At 45.0% G+C, this 18,733-nt stretch overlaps 1 protein-coding gene across 1 annotated transcript in view; it reads right to left on the bottom strand.

The window, feature by feature from the left end:
* PALMD (palmdelphin) overlaps positions 1-18,733 on the bottom strand; it is a 185,464-nt gene that overhangs the window by 72,133 nt on the left and 94,598 nt on the right. Inside the window, exon 3 of the mRNA XM_078644283.1 lies at positions 9,674-9,804. Coding sequence (XP_078500409.1) covers positions 9,674-9,804 — 131 coding nt within the window. The remainder of the gene's footprint in view (positions 1-9,673; positions 9,805-18,733) is intronic.

Genomic DNA, 18,733 nt, shown 5'->3' with positions numbered 1-18,733 from the left:
CTTTTTATTACCAATTGCCTTCTCAAATGCTTTCCCTCTTGGATGACCATCTTTTTTAATGAACATATTTAATAGAGCGCTTTTTTAACTCATTGATGCAAAAGAATGAGGCTCTTAGCGAGAAACCACTGCCTCTAAAAAAGAAAGCTACCACTAAATTGCATGCTATCAGACAGAAAACAACATTAGAGTCAGGATGAACTACAAGACATTTATAAGCAATATTATATGGGTTTAAATGTGACCCAAAAAAATAAACTAAAGGGAACTGTTGAAACAATGCAAGAGCTTGCGGAAAAGGGGAGCCTTGAGTAGCTTTTGATTCCTTTAAATACATGCTAACAATTCATAAGCATAATGCAGTGTAAACATGGACCCTGTGCCTTCATCCTATTTACCCAGTCAGTGATAATCCACTAATCCCTGCAGAGCTACTGTATACATCGCTGGCTCATACCTGACCCTGGGGGAGGGGGCGCAGACACCATTACCAACTAAAGTCTTCTGAGGGCAGGGAAGGCATAGCTCACAGTTCACCCTGCACATTTGCTGACAGGAAGTTGTATTTCTAGGAGCTATAATAATAGCTGCACAGCAAACATGTGTGTGCAATGTGAGTAGCCTATTCTAAGCAAGGCACGCATAGTAGGGATGTGGGTTTTGGTAAATGAATTATGACTTGCCTATGCAGTTATGTTTTTTGAGAGGAAGCAAGGTAACATGGAAAGAGAATTGAAACATTTAGTAATCCATTATTCAGCAAGATTCTAGCAAACCAACTTTCATGCTAGTCAATAACACTAGTTATTGTCTAAATTAGATGCACTGCTTGTTGATGTTGTAGAATATCAACCTAACCCCATCCAGTCTTCAGAATGCAGCTGTTAGAATAAAGGCTCGAAAAAAAGGATTTAATCCCTCCAACCTTTAAGAGCGTCTATCAGCCACCTGTCTGACCTTGACTTTGATTCAAAATCATTTGGCTTGCTTACAAATGCCTGGTTAAATTTGCCCACATTTACTTACCTGTGCAGCGTAAATGTTCCACACATCGGCTCGAACCTGGCACTGAAATTCTCCCAGTGGACTCAAGGTAGGGGATGCTTTCAGAGAAGGAGTGGATGCACTGAAGAAACCACGCCAACATTTTAGTTGTGGCTCCTGCAGTATAGTCTCCAGTCAGGCCATGAACAGTATTGACCTTTGAATCATGTGTAATGATTGGTTTAGCTGTACTAACTGCTGACATATGTGTGTCCAAGTACAAATCACACCATGGAGGACTCAGCCCTTCATCTTTCTGGGGTAGACTGAATATTATTATAGTTGATAATAGTGATGCCCTTGCCTGAAGATGTGAAGTTCTGATAACAACCACCAAAAGCAGATTGATGGTTTGAAACTAAAGGCACTCAGTGCTTGAAAAGGCAACTTACAGCAGTCACAGTCTAACAGCATCTAAGTAATAAATCTATTAGCACCCACCTCCTAATCTATCTCAGCAGAGGCAGACATAAGGTCCAACCGGTCCTGCCTGCTTCACACTATCAGTGAGCATAGCTTGCAGGAAAACAACAGTGATTAGTAGAAAGGCAGTCGGACTAAAAATACATACAGGTTTTCCGTGTGCACACAGGCTAAGGCTGGTGATATGCAAAATAATTAATATAACAACGCGGAATTAATTAACTCTTCACACATGAAAAGAACATCGCCCTGCTATGCCATTTAAGAGTGTTAACAACAGAATCTGAATTGCTATCCATAAAGTTCATGCATATAATGAGGGGAAGGAAGATTGTATAGGTCAGAGAAGTAGAACAAAAACATTACATGGGTGATTTCCTAGAGCTAATGAGGGAGCACCACCCATATCAAAATGATAATAATACTCTTGTGAGGATGGACCAAAATGGCAGCCAACTGTCGCCTGGGATAAATTTGGCTTTATAAGATGGATGAAAACAGAAGCATATTTAGCTTTATTAAGTAAAGTTTCAAATATTATTTGCAGGATACTTTGTTGATTGGTCAATTGCAACTTAATATTTTTGACATGTTCACAATTACAGCTGTGCCTGTATAAAATGGCGCACCCTCTGAAGTACTGCCTATATTGGTTAAACAATATTTCCAATGTGAATGAATTATAATCAAATTTACAGTTTGGAATGACCTAGGTATTAGGATAACTCTACCATCAAAATATTTGAATACCAATATGATTATCTTTAAGGTCAACTTTAAACATAACCGTTTTAAATGTGATATTAAATGTGATTTTGATGCTATTAAGCAAGTGATTCAAGGGATCAGAGCTGAAAATCAAGATTCAGCAATTCTACTTGGGGCAGTTTTAACACAAAGTGAGCAAACTACACAAACTGTTTGGAATGGGTAATGGCTGAAAACAATGGGGTAAATAGTGTTCAACGGCTGCTTTCAACAAGATCATGCCCCTCTACAAACATGCACTAGGGGTATGCATATATACGTACAGACTATGTTATAGTCAACAATCAATTTTATTTTGACATTTTTAAAGATTTTCAAGTCTTGAAATACTAGTAAAAATGACGGGTATGAAACATTTTGGTAGAGAAAGCTGTGGATAAAAAAACTTTAAAAAGTGTACTAAATATCAAGGAGCTTCTGTATTGAATGGGATATGAAAAACTGGTAGAAAATGAGACATTTAATTAGGAGTTGAGACTGTTGCATATTAGGAATCATTGATGTTTCTAATTCTAGCTAAAACAACGTCTCAGTTTTTGTGGAAAGTATAAGGAAAACATGGTTTGATAAAGATTATAAAGTAGCTAGACAATGTTTAGGAAGCCTCTTAAAAAAATACCTTAAGTCAGTAGAACATTCATTGTCACTGCTCTACAAAAATGCTCAACAGGAGTATAAATATCTACTTAATATCCATTAAGGAGCCTTCTCTTAAGGCATGAGCAAATATCTAAGCTGTACTCAAAGAGAATAGTTGTGTTGGCGTTTGGAAATTGGTAGCCCATGGATTGATGATGAGGTAATTGAAAACTTAAGTAGAAATTATTGAACAGCAACAGCAGAATTACCTAATGGATCTGTATCTTGAAGAAAATAAGCTCAAATGGCATATCAAACAGGTTGTTATAACTATCAGGATAGTTAAAAGGTTTACTATAGAAAAGCTTTTTGAACTTATTAAAACTATAAGTCAGTGTAGAGCACCAGGCCCGGATGGAATTTCGAATTTTATAATTACAAAATGTTTTGTTGGTATATATTCAGATTCTGTTTCCACTTTTTAAAATAATTACCTTTATGGTGGAAATTCCCTCAACTTGGAGAGGCTCCATAATTAAACCAGTTTTAAAGCCCTGATGAGAAAAGAAGGATCCATCTGGTTCTTGTTTATTTTCTTTGTTTATTGTTCAGGCAAAATATATTCTCCCCTGATATTTGAAGACTGTGTGGAAAGAATTTACCTATTATTTTTTTAATAAGGAGGATTCAAGTATTAGATGGGGCGTTAATCATCAAAAAGGTGCATGTTATTAATTAGCACTAATGGAAGTTTATGACAGCATATTGGCATAAAACAGTGATACTCAAAGTACGGCCCGAGGGCGCTTGCGGCCCTCTTGACCTTTTCCTGCAGCCCCCTTGGTTAACAGCATCACAAGCTACCATTTAGTTGCTGAACATTAATATTCAGAAAACAAGTGTTAAATAAACAGGCACACATTTATTAACCTGAAAAATACATGCTTGCCCGTTTATTTACCTTTTTGTTTCGACCCCCTTACACAATACCTGACCCACCCAGACTCCTTACCACGACCCTGGTGGCATCAGTGCGGCCCTCGGACACTCCATAGACTGTACTTTGTTGCCCCTGGGCAAATGTTTGTGAGTACCCATGGCATAAAACATGGCTTGATGCAAGGCTTTTTCTCAGCACCCCGGATTTTTGCTTTATTTTTGGCAAATCTACCAGCTATCATTAGGCTTAGTAAAGAATATCCACCAAAGGCCAACGGATGCCCAGGGAATAAACTACTATAGGAAGAACATTTACATAACTAATTTGCTCTAGTGTGGGGCTTCGGACTCAATTAGGGTCACAGGATGTGGATTGTATTTTTAACAGATCAATCAATCAAAGACATTTGTAGAGCGCACTACTTACCCGGAGGGTCTCAAGGCGCTTGGGGGGGGGGGGGCGCTGCTACTGCTCGAACAGCCAGGTCTTGAGCTTCTTCCTGAAGGAGAGGGGGTCTTGGGTCAGGCGCAGGTCGGGAGGGAGGGAGTTCCAGGTCTTGGCGGCCAGGTAGGAGAAGGACCTTCCTCCTGTTGTCGCTCTTCGGATGCTGGGGACGGCGGCGAGGGCGTGGTTGGTCGATCGGAGGTGGCGTTTGGGGGCGTAGAGGTTGAGGCGGTTGTTGAGGTAGCTCGGGCCTTGGTCGTGTAGGGCTTTGTGTGCGTGGGTGAGGAGACGGAAGGTGATTCTCTTGTTGACGGGGAGCCAGTGCAGGTCTCTCAGATGTCCTGAGATGTGGCTGCGTCGGGGGATGTCGAGGATCAGTCTGGCTGAGGCGTTCTGGATCCGCTGGAGTCTCTTCTGGAGCTTGGCGGTGGTTCCGGCGTAGAGGGCGTTGCCGTAGTCCAGTCGGCTGGTGACGAGGGCCTTGGTGACCGTCTTCCTGGCCTCGGTGGGGATCCACCGGAAGATCTTCCGTAGCATGCGCAGGATGTTAAAGCAGGATGCGGAGACGGCGTTGACTTGTCTGGTCATGGAGAGGGAGGAGTCCAGGATGAAGCCCAGGTTGCGTGCGTGGTCTGTCGGTTTGGGTGCGGTGCCCAGGGCGGGGGGCCACCAGGAGTCGTCCCAGGCGGAGGGCGAGGAGCCCAGGATGAGGACTTCCGTCTTGTCTGAGTTCAGTTTCAGGCGGCTGGTCGTCATCCACTCGGCTACTTCTTTCATCCCTTCGTGGAGGTCAGCTCTGGCGGCGGCGGGGTCGTTGGTCAGGGAGAGGATCAGCTGGGTGTCGTCGGCGTAGGAGATGATGTTGAGGTTGTGTTGGCGTGCGATGGCCGCGAGGGGGCTCATGTAGACGTTGAAGAGGGTGGGGCTCAGCGAGGATCCTTGAGGGACGCCGCAGATGACTTCGGTGGCCTCTGACTTGTACGGTGGTAGACGGACTCTCTGTGTTCTTCCGTCGAGGAAGGAGATGATCCATTCCAGTGCCTTCTCCTGGATTCCGACGTTGCTGAGGCGCTGCACTAGGGTGCGATGGCAGACAGTGTCGAATGCCGCGGAGAGGTCTAGGAGGATGAGGGCGCTGTTTCTCCGTTGTCCATCAGGGTTCGGATGTCATCGGTGGCGGCGATGAGGGCGGTCTCGGTGCTGTGGTTGGCACGGAAGCCAGACTGTGAGGGGTCGAGGGATCCATTCGTCTCGAGGAAGGCGGTCAGCTGTTTGTTGACGGTCTTCTCGATGACTTTGGCTGGAAACGGGAGGAGCGAGATGGGGCGGTAATTCTTGAGTTCGGTGGGGTCCGCTGTAGGTTTCTTGAGTAGGGCGCTGAGTTCGGCGTGCTTCCAGCTCTCCGGGAAGGTGGCGGTGTCGAAGGATGTGTTGATGATGTCCCGCAGGTGGGGTGCGATGACAGCGTCGGCCTTGTTGAAGACGTGGTGAGGGCAGGGGTCGGATGGGGATCCGGAGTGGATGGAGTTCATCATGCGCACGGTGTCTTCGGTGCAGATCGGAGTCCAGGCGCGGAGGGTGGTGGTGGGGGGCGGTGGTTCGGTCGTGGCGTGCGTCGGTTGAGTGCTGAAGCTGTTGTGTATGTCCGCGATCTTGTTGTGGAAGTAGGAGGCGAGGGAGTTTCAGAGGTCTTGCGACGGGGTGATGTCGTTGTTTCCGGCGTTGGGGCTGGAGAGCTCTTTCACGATGTTGAAGAGTTCCTTGCAGTTGTGTGCGTTGATGTCCAGCCGGTCCTTGAATGCAGTTTTCTTGGTGGCGCGGATCAGTTGGTGGTGCTTCCGGGTGGCAAGCTTGAGGGTGGTCATGTTGTCCGGTGTTGGTCCCCTTCTCCAGGCTTTCTCGAGGGCTCTGCAGTTCTTCTTGGAGCTCTTGAGTTCGTCGGTGAACCATGGGGCCTTCTTGCTGCCGGGTCTGCTGGGCGGGGTCCTCAGTGGGGCGAGTTCGTCCGCGCAGTTGGTGATCCACTTTGTGAGGTTGTCGGCGGCCTGGCTGGGGTTCGCTGAGCTGGCGGGAGGGTGCTGGCTCAGGGAAGCGGCGAGCTGGTCGGCTGTGATCTTGTTCCAGCTTCTTCGCGCAACCTGTTGCTGGTGGTGGTGGATCGTCGTTCTTTTGAAGGTGAAGTGGACGCAGCTGTGGTCCGTCCAGTGGAGTCCGGTGGCGTGGTTGAAGGTGATGTCTTTGCTGGATGAGAAGACGGCGTCGAGTGTGTGTCCGGCGAGGTGGGTGGGAGTGGACACCAGCTGCTTGAGACCGAGGTTGGCGAGGTTGTCCAGCAGGGTGATGGTGTTGCGGTCGTTGTTGTTCTCCAGGTGGAAGTTGATGTCCCCCAGGAGGATGTAGTCAGCGGAGGGGAGGGCATGCGGGCTGATGAAGTCGGCGATGTCCTCGCTGAATTGTGTGCGTGGTCCCGGGGGCCGGTAGATGAGGGTGCCTCTGAGGGTGGTCCTGGGGTTGATGTGGATCTGGAAGTGCAGGTGTTCGGCGGTTGTCAGGGTGTCGTCGGTGTTGGTCTTGATGCGGATGGTGTCCCTGTAGATGATGGCGATGCCTCCTCCTGTGTTGTTGATGCGGTCCCTCCGGATGATTTTGTAGCCCTCTGGGATGGCGATGGCGATGTCGGGCGCTGAGGAGTCGTTCATCCAGGTTTCCGTGAGGAAGGCGACGTCTGGGTCTGTGGTGTCGAGGAGGTTCCAGAGTTCGATGGCGTGTCTGTGGACGGAGCGGGTGTTGAGGAGGATGCACTTCAGGTGGTTGCTGCTGGTGTTAGGCTTGGCGGGTGTTGGTGCGGGGTTGGTCCGGATGCAGGTGAACTTGCAGGCGTGGCAGCTGAAGGGTTCATGGGTTCGTCTCGGGGTGGCTCGGTAGCAGCCCGGGATTCGGCCGGTGTTGAGTGCGTTGAGTTCGGTGGCGTTGTAGGTCCGTCGGGTCGGCTTCCGTCGGTGAGGGCCAGGGGTCCTGGCACTGGGCGCAGTCCAGGCGCGGACGGGCGCAGACGGGCTTACCTTTGGCGCACCTTTGGTGCTCAATCGGTGCTCCCGCTGCGTGCGTCCGCTGCGCGGTCGCTCGGGGGGTGACATAAATCTGTAGCCGGGAGGGCGGGTCAGCTGGCAGGCGGGAGCGGGGCGGCCAATGGGATGGAGGTGGGCGGGGCCGCAGGGAGGCAGCGGCGGGAATCGGCGATCGGCGATCACGGGCGGCTCAGCGGCGGCTGGGTCGCTCTGGCGGCAGGCAGACAGACAGGAAGGCGAGTGGCAGCAGGGGGGGTGACCAGGCCTCGTGGAAGGCACTGTGGTCACTCCAGAAGCACCGGCAGCGTCCTCCTTAAATCTGTAGCCGGGAGGGCGGGTCAGCTGGGAGGCGGGAGCGGGGCGGCCAATGGGATGGAGGTGGGCGGGGCCGCAGGGAGGCAGCGGCGGGAATCGGCGATCGGCGATCACGGGCGGCTCAGCGGCGGCTGGGTCGCTCTGGCGGCAGGCAGGCAGACAGGAAGGCGAGTGGCAGCAGGGGGGGTGACCAGGCCTCGTGGAAGGCACTGTGGTCAGATTAGTTATACGTGTTGCGAAAATGCAGGTTTTTCCATTTAGGACAAAGGTTCTGCACTTTGCTTGAAAACTTGGAAATGATACTCTTGTCAACGTTTAAAGTTATAAATACTTGGAGATTATAGTTGAACCTTCATTTAAATAGAAATAAAAGCACGAAACAATGATAATTTAAGATGTAATGACAACAACAAAAGTTTGATGTGGATTAACTTGCTTATATGGTGCACTAATTTTAAAGCCTGCCATAAATATTTTCCTGCAAAAGATTAACCCTATCGTTTTAGATTGGAAGCCCCGTGCTACTTATAGAATCAAAAACATCTTTTGAAGGTATTGATGTGAAAATGCTTAAGAAGGTACTTTTTGGGCAAATCCATGTTCTTTTTGAAGCATTAGCGACTGAAATTGGGACTTTGTTGGAATCACAGTATTGCTCAAAATGTAGGTACATGTTATATTATGGGAATAGTAAACATTGAAGCTCCCACGGTAACCCTAGGCTGTCTTGTGACTGAACGAAATCTGAAAAGCTCTGGACTCTGTGAATGAAATGCATTTTAGTAATAAGCTAAAAATGATTTGGTCCCGCTAATGTTAATAAGAAGGTACATTGAAATGAAATGAAATGAAAATGAATTTTATAAAGCGCATATTAGCTGCCCGGAGGCGTCCCAGCACATTCGGTATGCAGAATTTAGGGAAGAGGGCTTTAAAGGAAACATCAGCTCAGATGTTGGTTGATGCTAATAAAATCTGAAATTCTAGGTAGAAATCTTTAATGGGTCTGTATGTGATGAAATGGAGATTGGAACCTTCCAAGAATATATTGTTCACTCCTTGCCGTAGGGAACATAAAAGAATAATGCTGATGTAGATGTGGCAGTTAGTGCAGCTTTTTAAAGTTGAGTAGCTATAGTTGCCTTTATTGGGACAATTAATATGTGACTGCAGTTATAAAGCATCTGATGAGCTAGCCCATTTTCTACTCCTTTGTCCAGCTCTTTTCAAATGAACAAAGGAAACCTCTAAGATGACTACTGAAAGACTATAAGTGTTGTTCCTTGGGTGAAAACGTCTTGTTTTTATTCTTGCGCAACAAGCTATGCATCTCTGCCTCTGTGGTGATTTATGGTAAATCTTGTTTGAAACGAATGCCTTTTTTGATGATTGTGCCATATAAGTTTGTTTATATGTTATATGGACTAATTATATGGACAAATTGTCTTAACATCTTCCGTGGCTCGCTCAGCCCCCGGCCGCCTGATGTCACGGTGGGTGTGTGCGGAGGACGGCTGGGGGCTGTCCAAACCGTGCATGCGTGGAATTCCTCTGCACCGCGGGGGAATTCCGGCCGCAGCGAAGTAGTTAACCTTGAGTTTTACAACTGCTAACAGAAGTTTAGTGCCAACATTTTAAGATTCTGAGTGGTCGAGGCAATCCTAGTATCATACAATGAGTACAAACTAGTTTTTCTACCTGTTTAGAGGTCAATTATGCCACAATGTGGTGCCCAGAATTCAGAAGTGTTAAAGGAACTCTTAATGAGCCTCACTGATCAATCAATATTTGTATTTATAAAACCAAATGTGTAAAAGCAATTCTAGGGGAAATTATACCTCACAAGCTTTTGGAGAAGTAGCGAGCCAGGATTCCTTTAAGACCACCTTAGGTTCTGCATAGATAGTCAAACAGGAGTGCAATGTTATATCTCAGTGGCTACAATACAATTAAATGTGTTCATGCAGTTATACGAATTGTTCAGGCACCTAAAAAGCAGATGTCTAATACTGTTAATTGTGGTAACTTTACATGCCTAAGTTCAGAAGGTTGCAAAATTGACATAGCCCTATGGTGGCATGCACTGAGGTACCTGGCAATGTTTCTTGATAGGAGGTTTGAGAGTTGCAGGTCCTCTTGATTCTGTCTTTGCATTTCTTCCTGTTCCCTTGGCGACAGCGCACTGACTCCATCCAAGAGCCATTTTTCTCTGAGGGCCTTTTTCTAACAATAAAAATGGATATTCAATGAAATGATGATGACAACATGTACCCAGTGAACACATTATCCAAAATCCAACATTTGTTGTACTAAACTGTTCAGTTTTAGGAAACTCTGTGGCAAACTGGTCAGTTGAGCACATTCTAGAATCGGCTTTACTAAATACAACAGGTACTTCCACTGTTTTCATTACAGCAGCTGGTTAGTAACACAGTTATTGTCAGCATCAAATGGGGCTTAGGCAGGAGAATGTTGCCAATAAAACATTTACCCCGTCACTCAATTGGGCAGTACGTATTTATTTAATACCAGAATGTGTTTGATTCATTGGTCTATTTACATGTTTATTGATTACCATCAGTTTGTGGATAGTGTAACCTGCAACAGAGGGCTTTTTCATAAATATGGCCCTTAGAGTGAGCTTTCAGTATGCTCCATTCAACCATTCTTTTTTTGACCAGCCTCGTTTACCAATTAGCTCAAGACGTTCTCAATGACAGCTTGGCTCAGCCCAGAGGAGTATTTTTTCGCCTACCCATTCTATTGGCTCTTAGGGTGTATCTCTCCAACTCCAAGCAGTGTTTATATTAACCTGCATGTGGGACTACTTCAAAACCATAGGCCTCTGTGTCTGTTTTTCTGATTCCCCCACCTACCACCTCTTTGTACATTTACATTCCTTCTGCACCTCCTTACTTTACATGTATGCTGCTTGTTCCCCCCACCAGTCACCATCTCATATCTCCTTCCAATAATGCAGTACTTCGCCTCATGTGTTCTTTATCCTACTTCCTGCCACTCTCTTGTATCCCACTACCTCCATTCCCTGTACACTGCCCTTTACCACCCACCCGCTGTCCCCTCCCAGCAGTTTCTCATAAGTGGTGCTGAACGTGGCAGTGTTGTTTGGTTTTATAGAAATGAAAGGTGGGCTATAATGAAGGCGCCATTGCATTTCTATGTAAAACGAAATGTGGGTGGCAAAAGATCTTTCGCTAAAGTATTTACTTTCTTTTTAGGTCATAGAAACTAAATAGGGACTATAATAAATGCTCCCTTGCCATCTGACTTTTATTTGACAAAGATACAAATACAGGATTATATGAAAGGCAATGCATCATCAATGACATCCACCATTTGTTTTTATCTGTCTTTAAAATCCTTATACAGCATGCATTAGCACATAAAACCAAGGCTTAATGGCTTTGTCAGGGGAAACATCCTTTACAACGCAACTTTTACCACGCAGTGCCTTTACGACGCAACTTTTACAACGCAAACCATTACAACGCATTGCGCTGGGGGGCGCTCTAGGATAGGGAATACGTTTAATTTACTCTCCAACACCTTCCCTAGTGTCCACGGGGACTAGAGTTGGAATAGTAAATTAAACTATTCACTATCCAGCACCCCAAAGCGCTATGCGTTGTAAAGGTTTGCGTTGTAAAAACCGCGTTGTAAAGGCATGCGATGTAAAAGCATGCGTTGTAATGTCATACATCCCTTTGTCAGTACTTGTTTTATTCAGCTGCAAACCTAGCTCTGAACATCACTTACTTTTCCATCTTCTTAATGTATGCCTTAGCAGCCTCACAGCGATTTTATCAACAATTCTCATATAGAGGGGCCACAGGACAGAGCCCCTCAGCCATTGGTTGGTGTAAGGGACATTAGTTTGTTGATGAGCCCATTACACCCCTTGATTGTTGGAACTGTCACTCATGAAGTATGAAGTTTTGCCTATGAAGTGTAGGCTAACTTATAAGTCCAGTGGAGCTGTGATTTAATTGTGATAAAAGCATGGTTATGGGTCAATTCACCACATTGTAAGTGTTTTTTTTCACTGCAGCTCCAACATCACAGATGAACACCATAGAAGATTGTTGGAATGGCCGTTACTTGCCTCCACTCTGCCTTCAACATCCTGGTGCCTGGTTCTGCAGCGTGGATCCTGCATATTCCTGCAAGCTAGTTGTTTCCAGTCAGAGTGAGTCAGTACTCAGTTTAGCACCACCCAGGGTGTACCCTCTCAATATGTGTGTCAGCTGATGCCCTGCCTCCCTTGCTCTACACCTCTGCCTCAGAGCTTTGTCTCTGGTTCTCTTCAGCACTGAGGTCTCCCATGCCTCAGGAGAATTTGCAACCAGTGGCAATGACTACAGCTGTGAGCGTCAGGAATGGATCCCAGAATCCCTAAAAATGTGGGAGGGGGGACATGATGCCCAAAGGAAACAGAGGCCTGCAAACCATCTTCAATAATTGCTGTCACTCCCTCAAGAGGGGTTCCCTATGCTAAGCACAGGAAAAGAATGTAACACTTATCTGATGTCAAGACAGAGGCCTTAAAGCTTTACTATGAAGCACTAAGGACAAGAAAAAATACATCTGTGCTGTTTCCCCTTAGGACTGCACATGTTGAACTGAGAATAGGGACATGGGTGCACAAGACACGAGAATTGAAGCACAGCATGTGAGAATGTACTCTATAAAAATTCTGGGATTTGCCACTGGGCTGAGTCCAGAATTCTCTGCAGATTGCAAGCCTTTGTTGCACATTGGTGGTGTGCGCTAGGTGATTCTAACTACAATAGCTGAATTGACTATGGGAGTGACAGCTACTGTTCACTTCAACAACAGTCCAGTCCTGTCTGCAGACTTTTGTGATGGAATGGAAAGGTTAGCAATAAGGGAGGAGAGATGCAGCCAGGCCAAAGTGCCAGCTAGCACCAGTAAAGCATTGTATATTCTGGTATTGTGGGAGGGTAGAATAGTGATGTGTATTATGTAGTTCAGGGCTGGGTGGGATGAACGGAGTGATAAAAAGATAGAGGACTATGTTCTGCAAAGTAAACAACAATCTTGAAGCTCTTGAAATCAGTCCAAGATTTATAAAATTGAGGACAACATGGGAACGGAGCCACCTGTAGGTTAGAAACCTCAGGCCCACTGAGATAGTAAAGAAAGTTGTCAGCTGTTGTTATCTTAAGTAACTTGCAGGTTGCAGTTTGCAATCCCAGTTAGTGCATTTGTTGTACAAATGTGTGTGTGTGTGTGTTTTGTGTGTGTGTGTGTGTGTGTGTGTGTGTGTGTGCAGGAATGCATAACCCACACTAAGGGGACTACATCATCCTCAAAATATTAATAAACACTATTGGACCAAACAGTCTTTTGTGGGGTCTTCCCCCAAACCTTTTTCCTTCTTCCCTCTAGTATGTTGGAATGTGTTTTGTTGGCTTTTAGATTCTGCACTTTAGCACTGCCAACCAGTGCTACAGTGCGTGTGCTCACTCCTTAATGTTAGAATTGGCCTACACCTAATTGCAACATTTAAATGCTTATAAGTCCAAGGTAAAGTGGTAATATATGTACCCAGGGCCTTAAATGCTGCTAGTGTACCAGCAGCACTTATTGTGCCACTCACTTCCATAGCCCTTTACAAGATGTATTAGGCCTGCAATTGCACCCTGTGTGCACTTTTAAACAGCTAATTCGACATGGCAAATAACATCTTTACCTGGACTAAACCTCCCTTTTTAGTACACATGTTTCATCCCTACGGTAGGCCCCAAACAGCCCGAAGGGCAGGGTGCAGGTTTTTAAAAGGTAGAACATGTGTTCTTAACTTTTACATGTCCTGTTAGGCCTACCTCTCCCATAGGAAAACATCGGGCTACCTACCTAATTACATTTAATAAGTGCTAACTTTTGATTGGAAATAGGTAGTCATATATTGTTTGGTCTCAAATGAATTTAAATGTAATTCCTCTTTAATGTTAAAGTTGGATTTTAAGTCACAATTTTGACAGTGCCACTTTGAGAAAGATGACATTTTCTAGTTCTAACCATTTGGTGCCTGTAGTCTGTGTCCTGGGTCATGTGAACATGTGGCAGTTTGCCTTTGTGTATTCCTCCCAGATAGTGAGATAAAGGGGGGGGCTAAGTGTTGCTAGGAATGATGGCCATCCTGCCATGATTGGTGGGGCAGAGTTGTTCCCTGTCCCACTTACATTTCAAAGGGCTGTCTCCAGCACAATCACAAAGGAACTTGACAGCAGCCTATTGTCATCCTAGACCACTTGGAGCCTGGGTAGGGAAAGGAAGGACATTTCCAGAACCAGATGAGCGGGTAGCTTAGATGTTTACCCGACTTCAAAGACTGGTGCCAGGTATGAATATTGGGCTCTCAGAGGAACTCTTCAGTATGCTCCTGGACCCGTGGAAGACTTCGGAAGAACTGCCTTGCACTTCAGAGGACTGCCCTGCTGCTTGAGGGTCTTCTTTGTTTCTTCAAAGACTGAACTACTACAACCAGAGGGCTGCCCTGCCGTTTGAAGCCTGTCTTGTTCTTCAGAGGAATGCCCTGTTATTTGAGGCCTGCCTTGCTGCTTGAAGGACAAAGAACCGTCTCCTCGAACCTAGAGTGTTTGTAACACTTGACCTGTTCTTCGTGCTGCCACGGCGCACCTACACAATGCCAGACCCGTAAAGGACACAAAATAGTTTAGCAACAGATTCAACAACATTCGCCTTACAATGATAATATCTCCATTGCTTGCGCCAAATTATGCTGTTGCGTGATACTGTCCCTCATGCTTGGATGTAAAGCTGAGCCAGCAGTTTCTAACCTAGGATTTGTACTCAAAGTACACCCGCCCTTACAAATTTCCATATGTAGGCAAACACATAGGAGTCAGATATGTAAGACATGTGAGCTACAGTGATAATCATCAGCGACACTCTTCCTGGTCCCTTTATCAGGCTTGCACTCCATCAAGGTCGGCCTGAGCTTGTGAATTTTATCCGGTCTAGCACAAGCAGATAACCACAAGTGCCACATTGGGCTTTAGGTGCTATACTTACCTACATCTTTGTAATTCTATTTCTCTGGTTCTCAGCCACGGCCTGTGGAGGGAGTTATGGTGGGGCGGAGAGGCGGGGCGAGGGAGGGACAGGGTGGGGGGTGCTAAAAACCGGAGAATGGATAATTGAAGGTATGTAAACAATTTAATAAATAAAACGAATTTCGTAGCACACACTGCATCGCATTTTGCGATGCAGGGCGCACTACGAAATTCGTTTTATTATTTAAATTGTTTACTTACCTTCAATTATCCATACTCCAGTTTTTAGCAACCCCCACCCTGCCCCTCCCCCGCCCCGCCTCTCTGCCCCACTGAAACCGCGGCTGGTTCTACTGATTTGATATTTGTTTAAATTAAGATAAAATTCCAGTAAACTCATTATATTAAACATTACAAGAAAGAGAATTAATATTAAACAAATACATACAATGACAAAGAAATAAATAAATAGTAAAAATCAAAGTTTCTAGGGAATAGAAGATGGGAAAGCATCATTTTCTAAAAACAAGAAGCAAACAAAAATGAAACAAAATCCTACTCATCAGTTGGAAAAAACAACTTACAGAAATAAATATTCAATTCTTTTCAGAACATCACAAGGAGAGAGCGAGAGACAGCGTTTTTCCGAGACATGATGGAAACAGGTGTTCCCTAAACCTGGAGCTAAGATGAGAGAGCAGGTTAGCCCCATGGAATCTAGGAATACTTTGACTTCTAGCAGGTCTGAACCCATCAGAAGGGGCAGATCTTGAACTAATTGTTCAAGTCCTGAGGGTAATTTAGGTCACGAGCTAGCTTTGAATGTGATGCAGTATAGTTTGAAAGAAATATGAACCCTGGAGAGTGCCCAAAAATGTAATAATAAATGGGAGCAACGTGTTCAAATTCATGAGACCCAGAAACCATGATAGCCACACAGTGAAAAACATCTGTAAGGCGAAACAGTGAGGAAGCAGGAAAACCCTGTGAATGCAAATGTATCCCATCTAACCTGGAGATCACAAATGACTGAATCACAGTCTGAAAGCTAGAGGCAGGAGGAAAGATTTAAATCTCAATAGGCAAACGAAAGCCCATATTTACTATAGAACTGCACGAGTGCTCGTGTGATACAGAGAAACGCAATACAGTGCAAAGCAGTGTAAAGACCAGCAACAATCAACTTTCGGGTGTGAAAACTATTTCGTACCTTAGGTTAACCGTCATGCTGCACCCAAAACTCTTTGCACTAATCCCTTCTTAGTATATGCAAGAGGGGCATATCTAAGGTGGGGTAGGGTAACAACCATAGGTTTTGACGCAAAGCCAGACTGACTAAATTGGGCATCACATAATATGTATGTGTAACGGGTGCTTCATGCTAAAGCACGTCTTACATGTCTGCCCCCTGTGTGCTTGCCTACATCTACAAATTTGTAAGGGAGGGTGTTTTTTTAGAACAAATTTAAGGTGGGAAACTGCTGGCTCGACTTTCCATCTAAGCATGAGGCAGCGCATCACGCAGTATAGCCTCATTTGGCGCAAGCATTGGATACATCTTCATCGTCAGGCGACTGTTGCTGGACTATTTTATGTCCTCCGTTTAACGCAGCTCTGAAATTTGTCTTGCAGCACTGCACTGCTGCGAGGACACCTCCTGAGTTCTCATGTACTTCGTTCATTTCATAGAGGTCAACTTTTCAGAAGGACATGGACAGACTAGAGGTAGTTCGGAAAAAAAGGAAATTAAAATTGAATATTGGGAAAAACACAGGTCTTCAGCAGAGCTGCTCAAGTCTCTATTGTTTTTATGATTCGCAATCAGAAGATCGAGTCTTCTATTATTGTTGTGCAGAAGAATGCATGTAGGAAAAAGCCCTGGCAGAAAACAACCAGTGCAGGTTGGAATAAAATATAAGAATTATTAAATAAAACAGTCTTTCAAATTCCTATAAAAATTATCATGAAAAGACAAAACAATAGTAATTTAAATATAACGAAGTTCATGTAAACTGAGAGATCTATTGCAGGCCAGTAGAGAAGAGATACAACGTTTTATATCCTGGATATTTTGAAACTGTCTATATAAAATCGTTTTATTTGTTTAGATATTTTTGAAGGACTGCTTGCTGCCTAAAACACACACGCTTTGCAGGTAATCCTGAGGGGGTTACAACTGTTCGGCTCACACCGAAGACGTGACTGCAGAGATACATTTCAAGATTTGTTTTCCTTATGTTGGGAGAAAGGCGGTTGAACAAAGCAGACTTATTAATGTGGCTGACGTGCAGCTGAGAGGGAAATCAGAGCCAGGAACTTGTTTTCTTGGTCTCCCATTGTTTGAAACCAGTAACCCATGGGAATGACATCATTGCAGAGTTATAGAAAATAATTCAGGGATATGCCAACAATTCCATGTAATATGCGTTTCGAAACAGCTGCTATTTGGGCAATATTAGTACTCATTCAGTTTCGATCGTAGATGTTTGGGCTTGTTTTACATGCAGAGGACTCCTATGCCACAGTATGCACCATTGCATTACAGCAGTGCAACTTTACTGCACCATTGGCATAAACTGCCCTGTGGAAAAACGACATTTGTGCCGGCCTGCTGCTGCAAGTAACACAGAGATGTAAACGGTTTTGCACCCACTGATTTTTACAAATGCCTTATATGTACCCATCAATCAATGAAATGTTTTGTTCAGGCTTGTTTGTGAAAAATATATATATAGTCTTGTCCCAAATGTACAAAGCCTTTCACCCTGAAGTAAGAAAATGACGCCATCAGATATGCTATTTCTGCACGATAAATAGACTATGTGAGCCCAAATATCAAGTATGTCAATAGCCAAGGCTTCCATATTGGAAAACTATGGACTCAATAAAAAGAGGTATTCTAAAATATGATTCATCTATTTGAATCTGATGCGATATTTATTGCTCACCTAGGTGGGCCATCAAAAAAGGCAATACAAGTTTAACCCACTTGATTGGTGACTCAATCAATCGATCGATTGTTGACTCTATTACATAACTTCTTCTGGCTGAACCCGACAAAACTCATTGAATGTTGTCATAATACCTGTTATATAAATGCAAGCATTGGCAAATACCACAGGTTTGAGGCTGGCCTCGAGCTCTTTCAAGATATAAAAATACCTCTCTTTATAGAGGCAAAAATAGAGAAATAAACTAAAGTTTCTGTAATTATTTTCTTTCCCACAATGATGAATGCTTAGAAAGTCAATCTGTTGGTAACATTCTCGAGGCTATTTACAAGGAAATGGCGCAGTGCCGCGCTGTACGCAATTTTGCAGCACCAAGCTGCATCACTTAAAAATCCAGGGATGTGCTGTATTTACAAGAATACGGTGCATACCTGTGTTTTCCGTTGTGCTGGCACTAGAAAAAGCTGCCTAGTTCCAACACAAACAGCCTTGCACCATAGAGCAAGGGTGCTCGCTTTGCAGGGCACCCTTGCTCTATGTGCTTTCTATGTGTGCTGCAGAATGCAGCACACATAGAAAGAGCAAAAACAAGGAGAAATTTAAATATTTCTCCTTGTTGCTCCAATCTAACGCCTGCAATTCACTGGCGTTATTTTTTGGCACGGCCTCAGATTTACAGGTCCTTGTAATCTGGGGCAAAAGACACACAATTGATAGACGGAATGCAGAACAAATCAAAACATTCACCCCCAGTCAAGAGATCTGGGTTAAATCCATCATTATTTTGCTCACCATGCCACCCCAGTTTAGACCTGGCCATATGCAAATCAGTCTTGACCCTGTGCCTCATGGGAACAGTGCAACCCGATCTGCTAAGCGGGTCCTCCCTGGACCGGAAACAAGCATCCTAGGACCGGTTTCGGAGTCTCACCCCTCTTCACCCAGGATATCTTGAATCCAGTGGCACAGTGAGCCCGGGACTGACATCTGGGCATACCCGGCACACTTAGGGCGAGGAAGCAACAGACAGACAATTGATGGACGGAATGCAGAACAAATCATAACATTCACCCCCAGTCAAGAAATCTGGGTTAGAGGTGTGGCGCCGCGGCCAGGGCGACTGACTCCGGCTTCTGGGGA

This window comes from Lissotriton helveticus, chromosome 1_1 (assembly GCF_964261635.1).
Source record: "Lissotriton helveticus chromosome 1_1, aLisHel1.1, whole genome shotgun sequence".
NCBI lineage: Eukaryota > Metazoa > Chordata > Amphibia > Caudata > Salamandridae > Lissotriton > Lissotriton helveticus.
The sequence above is the reverse complement of the archived record's forward strand: the minus strand, read 5'-3'. Positions and strand labels throughout refer to the sequence as shown.